Below are 10,137 nucleotides of genomic sequence, written 5' to 3'. Positions count from 1 at the left end.
CAGCACTTCGAGAACTAAACCTTTCTCCAAAGTATTCAGTATTTAAATTCCAGGCTGTGAACACTGAATCACAATATTTGTGTTTTCTATGGGGTTAAAAACCTGCTTTTTACAGCTTAATTTGAACACCTGTTGCTCTTAGTTTTATAAAACTTAGTTCACAGTTGTGGATTGCTTCCTGAAATCTGTCATTTGGTATCTTATCTCTGGTTCAACTCAAAAGTAAATATGGAATTGTGTAAAGATTAACACTTTTACTTATGTAACTAGAGATCAGTGTTTAATAATAATAAAATGTATGTTTTTCAGGTTCAAGAAAACTCCCCAGCTCAACAAGGAGGACTGGAACCTTTCTTTGATTTCATCATTGCCATTGGACACACAAGGCTTGTAAGTCTCAAATGATTTTAATGTTGTTTTTTTTTTTCTTCCCTGCATGAACTATGGGTATTGTGTTGATTAAAAAGTAGAAGCCCAAACTGTCACAGTAAAGAAGGCTTTTCACATTGTATGTGGCATTAAAAATAAAGTAAAATTTGCTGGTGTTCAAAGTCTCTTCTCTGGCTGGATCCAAATTTGAGGAAAGGGTCTTATTTATGCCCTTACTCACCTTAACTTCTTAACAGGTTGACACAATGTTTATATTATTACTCACTCCTACGTATTTTTTGCCACAAGGTGAATATTGAACTGGTGAGTCAATAGTAAGAGCTCAACATTTGTTTAAACAAACTTGTTTCAACATTTGATAAAACCTGAAAAGAATCGTAGCCTGTCTACTTATACTTTTGGGACCAAGAACACAATAGGTTGAGCTGTGAGAGAAGAGTTGAGTTCTGGTTTGGTGGGTTTTTTTGGAGTTTGGTTGGGTTTCTTTTGTTTGTTTATTTAACAGGCTCAGAGCTTTGCCTGTATGCTTCACCCTAACCCCATACAAGCTGAATTCCTTAAGTTTGTCTTGCTTTTATGAGCAGAGATGTCTTTTTGGAAGTGCTCGTTGTAATGGTGATTGTGGTGGAAGATCATTTAATCTTTTTAACATGACAGACACGATGATGGTTCTGTCACCTGTTCCCAAATAGTCTGTCCTTTCACAGTCAGTCTGCAGTGACTTTGAAGGGCTCAGAGACATGAAGTGAAATGTTGCTGCTCATTGTTAGACTACACAGTTGACATCTCATGTTGCTGGTATTACTTAATAGCAGTTGTGAAGCATTTCATGCAAGTGATGAAATGGAGTAACAGCAATTACTTATGTAAAGGGACGTGTGCTGACAGCACTGACTGCTTTCTAATAAAAGAAAATTGAACTGCTGGGACTGTTTGTGAACCACAGAGTCTAAACTTTGATGGGTTTGGTTCTTTGTATTCAAATTCTGCCTGAGATGTGGCATATGTTACAGGTGCAGCTGGGAATAATGTTAATCTAATCCTGTATCTCTTTCTGTGCTCTACAGAATAAGGAAAACAATATGTTGAAAGACCTGCTGAAGGCAAATGCTGAGAAAGCAGTGAAGCTGGAGGTGTATAATATCAAAACAATGAAAATAAGAGAGGTGGAGGTGATCCCCAGTAACATGTGGGGAGGACAAGGCCTTCTTGGAGCCAGCGTGAGGTTCTGCAGCTTCCAGGGAGCCAATGAACACGTGTGGCATGTTTTGGTGAGAGAGAATTCTTTGGTGGCTTGTCAGTGTTCATACAACCTTGCTTTACAGTGTAATATTTAGAAGTAACTTTTATGTACAGTGCTGAAATCACACAGAGGAAGGGAGCAGAGTCTTGAAGGTTTGAGCTATTTCAGTAGGGACAAGGAGTAGGTGTCTGTCGGTGTTGCCTGTCGCTGTGACAGAAATAACTCCATCCCAACCAGATCCAATAGTGTAGATGGGAAGGGGTTTTTTTTGTTGAAGAATCAATGTCAAAAGCAAAAGCATTCTGGCCTGATTGGTGTCTCTGTGTTGGCTAAACTCCATTAAATTAATGTTACAAAAAGCACCACAAATTTATTTTAAAATTAGAGGCAGAACTGAAAAGGAAAGACTGTTTGTTATGTTTCTGGTTGTTTAAATAAATGCAACTTCTCCACATCTTTGGAGTCTCTTATTTTAAATTGGTAGCATCTTGGTCTTTCTTATTCAGCACGTTTTACAAGATGTCACACCTAGACGTAGACTATTCAAGGACTTCTGTTTTATCCCATAAACAAAATGTTCTTTCCTTCTGCTGTTTTTGGAGTTAGCTTTCCCTTTTGAGGTGGTTTATCCTGCTGCCCGTGCAGATGACAACTGTCATTCTTTCACAGGATGTTGAACCTGCATCTCCTGCAGCTCTGGCTGGTCTACAGCCCTACACTGACTACGTTGTTGGATCTGATCAGATTCTCCAGGAGGTAGGGTGCATTCCAGTAGGGACTGATTGCCTCTGTGTATGTTCTAGGATTTGTTTTTTCATAAATCTAATTCTGTGTACATCAGCCATATGGGGATGGTGTTTGGGGATTTGGGGAGGTTGGTATTTATGACAGATGCTTTATTGTTGAGGTAAACATTATCTGTCTTTTTAAATGTGACAATAACAAGAAGTTGCCATTAAAGATCAAACTACACCAGTGAGTTTTCTGGCTCTGGGTTTTTAATGTCTCATGTTGAAGTAAATAACTACGTAAAATGCTGACTTGCTTCCAGCTCCTTGTCTTGCACATGTGAGTTTATTAACTTTGTCTTTCCTTTTTTTTTTTTTTCTTAGTCAGAGGATTTCTTTTCCCTGATTGAATCCCATGAGGGGAAGCCGCTGAAGCTGATGGTTTATAACACTGAAGCAGATTCCATTCGAGAGGTAGTTGTGACTCCCAATGGAGCTTGGGGTGGAGAAGGAAGGTACTGATCTCTGGACAGTCACTTGAGACAGGTTATATACTTGCTGTAAATGAGATCCTGTTAAGAGTATTATTACTATCAATTGCAGCTTGTTGTTTTCAAGTTAAGCCTTGTTTCCTTACACTTGTCACACAAAACTGTTAATCTCTTCATTAAAAAAAAAAAAGCTTAGAACTAAGAATTGGGCACGTCCTGGATCTAATCCTTTTGAGCTGAATCAAATGGCAAAACCCCTGTGCTGAGTTCCCCATTAGCAGATTCACTGTCTTCATTCTCATAGTCAAACACTGAGCTAAAGCAAGAACCAAACCCACATCAGGTCAGATGATATATTCTGTAAAGATATAAACCCAATCAACTGAAAGCTAAGCTGTGTGTTTTTAAAAGTCAACTGCACAGCGTTCCCTGAGTACTGTAAGTGAAACGACTCTTGCAGGTAGGTATTTCCTGCTATAGATGGAAGACACAAACTCTTCTTGTTGTGAAGAGTCAAAATTTAAAACACTAGTTTTGTTAAGAACAGCCGTTTTTTTAAGTCTTGATTTACTTGTCTTGTACAGCTTAGGATGTGGTATTGGATATGGCTATTTGCACAGAATTCCAACACAATCCATAACATCAAAGAAAAAGCCAGAAAGCAAACCACCTTCACCCTCAATAGAAGCTGGAACTTCTGTACCATCCACTAATGGTTACACAGAGGTAGGTAAGAAATAAATGCCAATCTCTGGCATGTTCTCTGGAGTTTGAAAATGTTCTACTTTTTTGGAACGTCGGTAACACAGTGTATTGGAATACAGTGTTTAATTTTGCTTGAATGAAATGGAGTTGGGTGAAGGGAAAGTGAGAGCTGAGGGTGCTGAGCAGGTGTGAGATCTCCACTGTTGGCTGATACAAATTTTTGCCAGGTATTTTCTTTCTATTTTCAAGACTTGCATGCTCTATACTACAGCTGTACCAGTCAATGAGAATGACATTAAAAGAACACTTACCTCACTAGGAAAAAAACCACCTACAAGAACTGAGCATGGACTGTTCTTCTAAGAACACTTTAAAAGCTGAACTGGAACACTTTGATGTCCTAATTGGTGTTTGGCTTTCAATTTCAGCATCACAGATTCTCTCTGAATTGGTGTATCTGGAAACAGGCAGGATGCTTTCATAGGAAGGTTGGCTTCAGGTGAAGCTTTCAATGTAAAAAGATGTTTTTCCTTCTTACTATCTTATTCCAGACTCCATTGTTGGCACCTACCTCTCAGAGTGAAAGCTCTGAAACAGTCATGAACTTGGATCATTCCAGAGATCAAGAAATGAGTGGTTATTCACCAGAAAGCTCACTTTCTCCTCCTCCCCCTCTCCAGAGAGTTATGGATCCAGGTATATTTTCTTAGGTGCTTTTTCAGCAATTCTTTAGAGGACATCTAAAGAAATGAATATACAAGCTTGAGACTTAAATGTAGAACTGTGAGCATTGGTGGTTGTTTTCCTTGAAATTTTTGACTTCCCTGGATTTCAGAGCTGTAGAATTGAGGTACCACATAAGTTAAGTTTATTTGCATTTAGCAGGGAGGGGACTTCACTGACTTTAGTCTGGATATAACTTGTCTTTTTTAATCTAGAACTTTGTGTTGTATCTAAAAAAGTGATGTAATATTTGCTTTCTCCTTCAGGATTTCTAGATATGTCTGGTATTTCATTTTCTGAGCTCACTAGCTTAACAGAAGTGTCCAGCATGTCCCCATCTGCCTCCTTCAACACGCCAGCAGCAGGTGCTTCCACAGGCCCTGAAAAATTAATGTCAAATGATGAAGCCTCTGAGTATTTTGGTAAGTGCATTAAAGACTTCCTTTATTTCTGGAATTGCACCAACTCATACCCGCTCAACATTTTCACCCTTTCTGGAAATAAGCGAATTTTAATAAAAATCAGAAAGGACAGGCAAAAATCAGATGGAAAAAGTAGCAGAAATCAGGTGTAGAAATGGACAAAAACTAATGGGCTTTTCTTATAAGATTATAGAAAGTGTGTCTTTTTCTTTAAATGAAAACATTGATTAAACTGACTTTAAAAGCAGGTATTTCTAAAAGCAGTGTAAATGAATTTTTGTACCACAGTTGTAAAGCAAACCCGAAGTTTTTTAGTTAGTCATCTTAATATTGTCTTTTTGTGATGGTTGACCCTGGCTGGACACCAGGTGCCCACTAAGTTGCTCTGTCACTCTCTGTCCTCAGCTGGGCAGGGGAGAAAAAATCCAGTGAAAGCCTTATGGGTGGAGAAAAGGGCAGGGAGAGATCCCTCTCCAGGTGCTGTCATGGGCAAAACAGACTCAACTTGGGGAAATTAGTTTAATTTCTTACCAAACAAATCAGAGGAGGATAGCGAGAAATAAACTGAAATCTTAAAAACACTTCCCCTCTCCCACCCCCCCCCCCCTCTTCTTCCTGGGCTCAACTTTACTCACAAATTTTCCATCTCCTCCTGCCAGAGGCACAGGGGACTGGGAATGGGGGCTGCAGTCAGTTCAGGTCTCTGCTGCTCCTTCCTCCCCAGCGGGGGAGCTCCTCACACTCTGCCCTTGCTCCAGCACGGGGTCCTTCCCACAGAGATCCAACTCAGGTCCTTCCCACGGGCTCTAGTTCTTCAGGAACTGTTCCAGCATGAGTCCCTTCTGTGGAGTACAGTCCTTCAGGAACAGACTGCTCCAGCCTGGGTTCCTGTGAGGGGTCCTGCCAGGACCCTGCTCCAGCACAGGCTTCCCCCAGGTCACAGTGTCTGCTGGGCGTCCCCCTGCTCCAGCATGGGCTCCTCCACGGGCTGCAGTGGATCTCTGCTGCTTCCCCACAGCTTCCATGGGCTGCACCAGGGGCTGCAGGGGCATCTCTGCTCTGATGCCTGGGGTACCTCCTGCCCCTCCTTCTGCACTGACCCAGGAGTCTGCAGAGTTGTTTCTCTTGCATATCCTCATTCCTCTCTCTGGCTGCTGTTTTGCAGTGGGAATTTTTCCCCCTTCTTACATACATTATCCCAGAGGTGCTGCCACTGACACTGATGGGCTCGGCCTTGGAGCTTGCTGGCACTGACTCCCTTGGACATGGGGGAACCTTCTGGCAGCTTCTCACAGAAGCCACCCCTGTAGCCCCTTACTACCAAAACCTGGCCATGCAAACCCAACACACTTTTCTGTTTAAAAAAAATAAATATATTCACAGGATGCCCACCTTTCCCTTCCAAAAGGTAGGGTGACTGTAAGAGTTGCAACACAGAATAACAGTAACAGTAAGAACACAACAGACCCAAAGGTTCGTGGTCTTTTAAAAACCTGTGTGCACCATCAGAGTTCCTGGATTTGGGGAGAACAGAGTAAATGCAGCCCATGTATTTGACAGTTGTGAATCCGTTTATGTGCCTGTACAAGGTGTCTCATTCAGGCTGATTTTTCTAGGGTAACCAGGGGTGCTGCTTGTTACCTTGCCAGTTTTTATTTTCTTACAAACCATTTCCATTTCCCAGAACATGCCACAGCTTTGGCCCCTGAAGATATAACCCTGCATTCTGAAGGCTCAGTCAAGCAGCCAGAGCTGGATGACCTACTGCCTTCAATTCCACCTTTACCTTCTTTTCCTCTTCCACATGAAATTTCTTCAAAAACAACTCAAGGAACTGATCCTGATAACCAAGAATTAAAGCTGCTCGTGAACAGCACTGAGAGCTCATTAACCACTGCTCCAGAGAAACCAGAGGAAGAAGCAGCAAGTGAACAGAAAGAAGAAGCAGCTGCACAAGACACCGAGTGAAATGGACCCTGCTTGTGTTTACAGACTGTCAAATGCTGCAGCTTGGAATATTTTTCTGATCTTGAAAGAATTACAGTTACTCTATTTTGTTAGTGTAGACAATACTAGAAAAGAAATCACATGAAGTACATATCTTGTTGTATTTTCCAATCACTGTTTTAATGGATTGATCTGTGTTCAAACTTTGAATGCTGTCCAAAAATCACCAAATTAATGGAGAAATTAATGCAGAAACAAGTTGGACACTGGCAGAATGTCAAGTTCCAGAATTCACGTTTGCCTACAAGTGCTCCTGAATGTATTTATGAAGGCACTGTGCCTGAACAGTGACAGTGATGATTTTATCAGTATGATTGATGGCATTAAAAAAAATATTTATAGTTTTGTTAGAAAGCTTTTCTAATGGTACTCCTTGGGTAGACAGTTCTTGTGACTTGCAAGGCATTTCTCACCCCAGGATACTTTTATTCCTACTTAATACTCCTCAGACTGTTATTTTTCTTGTTTTAAGTCCCTTCTCTGTTAGATACCTTTGCTACAACTACTTCCTCAGTGAAGGAAGTGCCATGTGGTTTGAAGTTGCAGCACAGAGATGGGACAGAGTCATGGTGGGTCCTGTCACTCACTTCTGCTCTTCTGTGGACCAGGGGGTGGCCTCACACTTAAATAAAAAATGAAGCAGAGGAGGGAATGATGACGGTTATTTGAGACAAATGGAAGTGAAAATAATGTTTAAGTTGGGGTGATGAACCTTTTCAGTGGAGCTGAATGTCTTGGCTTCTGTAATGACTGAGAAATAGCTTTTCTTTAGTTGTGCTTTTCTATTTACTCATTTCTATTTTTATACAGATCATTGTAAGTTTAAGACATGGGGCTGTTGTGCAGCAACATCAACTGCTTTTTGTAGCTTTTTTGTTTGCACTTGTCTTCAAATAGACTCTGAATGTAGCAGCAAACATGACATGAGCAATGAAAGGCGTGTGGTTCTGTAACCCTCAGGGCAGTGATTTATCATGGAATGTCAAAGGGATAGGGAATAACACAGTTACTGTGGTGAAACTCCTTCCTGAATTAAGAGATGGGGGGGGTGTTGAAGCTAAACACCGAAGTACATTTATTTAGCACAATATTGCCTGATTTCCTTTTCCCTGCCCTGTCTCCTGCTCTGTTTCTGCACTGTGCAGACCAGTACGTGACAACTGCCAGGGCTGAAATCTGGTACTGAGGCAGGAGGGGGGACTCACAGTCCCACAGATTTGCCTGTGACAGCTCAGCTTCACCTGAAGGGTGCAGGTGAAGTCACACCACAAGAGGTCTTCAGCTAAAATCTGACCTTGGTACTCCTTCATCTCTGTTGTTAGTCTGAAATACTGCAAGTACAGTAGTTCTGAACAGGACTGTCAAAATACCTGTTGCTTTAAAGAATGTATTGAGCCCCAACTGCAGGCAGTAGAACATAGATTTGGACTCTAGTCTGCTAAATGGTCTGTTAATTGCAAACTGGTTTTATTTCCTGTATTGCTAAAATAAATTTCCTCTCTTCTTTCCTCACCTGACTGTTACAGGGGTGAACAGCCAAACACTAAAAATAAATGTAATTTAAACTATTGCTAAGTTTGTTTGGTCTTGGAGCCTGATGACTGAAGACATCTAGGTGATCTATTTATTGATGTTGTTTCTTTAGGACTTGGTTCTAGTCTTCCACCTTTCTCAAAACTGGTTTTAAGCTGGTAGTAGCTCATTTAAATGATGCTGTACCATTAACAGAAATTTAAGAGCAGAGAATGTCAAAACTTGTTCTAGATTTCAAATGTCACCATAATAAATGGCTTAAACTTATGTCAGTCGGTCTGTGTGTTAACTGGTTCTTGGAAGGGGTTTGGAAAACCAAATCCTTAGGGTTAAGCCTCAGGCAGAGGGATGTTGGGTTCTCCTAACCTGAAACTTAATGATTCAAATGCTAAATGAGATGAAGAGTTCAACCTCCTCATCAAATTCCTTTTCTCTTGATAATTTGGATGCTATCTCACTGCTGAAGCCAAGGTAAGTAGGCAGTACTCTTACTTGTGGGTACAGAAGCGAGAAAGATGGTTAGAATTTCTTAGTTTCAAAATAAAACCTGAAAAGAGTTGGAGAAGCACCTGAGAGTGGCAGGATGCAGAGCCAAAAACGAACAGCCAATCAACCTGTGCTGTCCCAAACATCTGTTTCCAGGTAAGGAGGAGCTGGATATGACCTTTCTCCCACTCTGTAAACTTTGAGGGCATCTAAACACAACAGCAGCAGTTCTTCTGCAGACACAAGAAGGACTGTCTTGGCAGCATCACAAGGAGGGCAAAACAAAGGGAGGAGGATCTCACCTTGGAGCACTCAGGGGTTTCTATGGCCAGACACAACAGGATCAGCTTCCAGACCTGAGCTGCTCCCTCATATTAATAGCTGAGCCTGAGGACATGAGTCTGGCAGATGTTTAATCCAAAGAGGCTCCCAGGAGCTCAAGTATTGTAGCAGGGATTAGGCAAAGCCCATCTCCACTGAGCTGTGGTCCTGCCTACCCCAAGGAGCCAGGACACCTGGGATTGACAGGGGCTGATCCTGGATGGGCCCTCCAAGGCTGTGGGACCTCCACCCACCTGGATACTACAACTCTGCTCAAAAAAGGCTGGAGAAACTTGGTCAGGTCCTGCCCCAAGCAAGGTTAACTTGAGCAGGCTGGACCGATCCCTCCCTTCCCAAGGCATTACGTGATTGATGGGAACTTTGGACACCATAACCCTGTACTGGGAATGATAAGGAAATAACCATCCCAGAGATGAACACACAAATCTCACTGTTAACAGCAATATGGATGCTGAACTAATTCTGGTTGAACTTGAATGAGTGAATGGAATGAGTGAATGGATGTATTTACTGTCTTTAAGTTGAACAGCTGCTGTCAAGAACCATTGAAACACCAAATTCAGGCAGTGATGACTTTGTTTTCCCTCTTAAACTTTCACAGCAGGCTTGATAATCTAATGAACCTCCTGCTGTACTGCTCTAGGCTCTGTGCAGAGGCTGCTCATCCAAGTTGCCACACTTGGCATCTCAGAATTTTTCTGAGCTGTAACTCAGAAATGCTGCAGGAAAACAGATCTCTCTAATGCTAAGCAGAGATCACACTGCTCGTGTACCAGTGCGCTCAAACATTTCCAGATGTATTCTCCATCTTCCCCCAAAGCTGGGCAAATATTTTCACCTCCAAGCAGTTTCATAAGAACAGGCACCACTGCCTCTGGCTGTTAAGTGAAAACAGCTACATGTTACTCACTGCACTGATTTGACTGGGTTAACCAGTTCCATTTCCTGGGCACTGCCACTAATGATGACACATCCCCGCTGACTTTTGCCTTAAGCAAACACTAACTTGGCAGTAGTTCTGCTGTAACAGAATTTCAAAGCAATTGTGTAAGTTACATTTCTAAGCT

General features: G+C 41.7%; 1 protein-coding gene across 2 annotated transcripts; it reads left to right on the top strand.

The window, feature by feature from the left end:
* The first annotated feature begins 294 nt into the window (after positions 1 to 294).
* Positions 295 to 8,509, top strand: GORASP1 (golgi reassembly stacking protein 1). 2 transcript variants are annotated; one of them, XM_008928562.4, is made up of 8 exons: positions 295 to 390; positions 1,458 to 1,661; positions 2,303 to 2,389; positions 2,746 to 2,876; positions 3,437 to 3,578; positions 4,109 to 4,253; positions 4,547 to 4,702; positions 6,387 to 8,509. In XM_008928562.4, the coding sequence occupies exons 1-8, from the start codon at positions 295 to 297 to the stop codon at positions 6,668 to 6,670; spliced, it is 1,245 nt and encodes a 414-aa protein (XP_008926810.3). In that variant the 3' UTR covers positions 6,671 to 8,509. The 2 variants fall into 2 exon arrangements, with proteins under 2 accessions (XP_008926810.3, XP_017944695.2); XM_018089206.3 differs by lacking the exon at positions 295 to 390 and adding an exon at positions 803 to 844.
* Positions 8,510 to 10,137: the final 1,628 nt, after the last annotated feature.

The sequence above is a fragment of the Manacus vitellinus genome, unplaced genomic scaffold (genome assembly GCF_001715985.3).
Source record: "Manacus vitellinus isolate BGI_N305 unplaced genomic scaffold, ASM171598v3 scaffold_12_pilon, whole genome shotgun sequence".
Taxonomy (NCBI): Eukaryota; Metazoa; Chordata; class Aves; order Passeriformes; family Pipridae; genus Manacus; species Manacus vitellinus.
The sequence above is the reverse complement of the archived record's forward strand: the minus strand, read 5'-3'. Positions and strand labels throughout refer to the sequence as shown.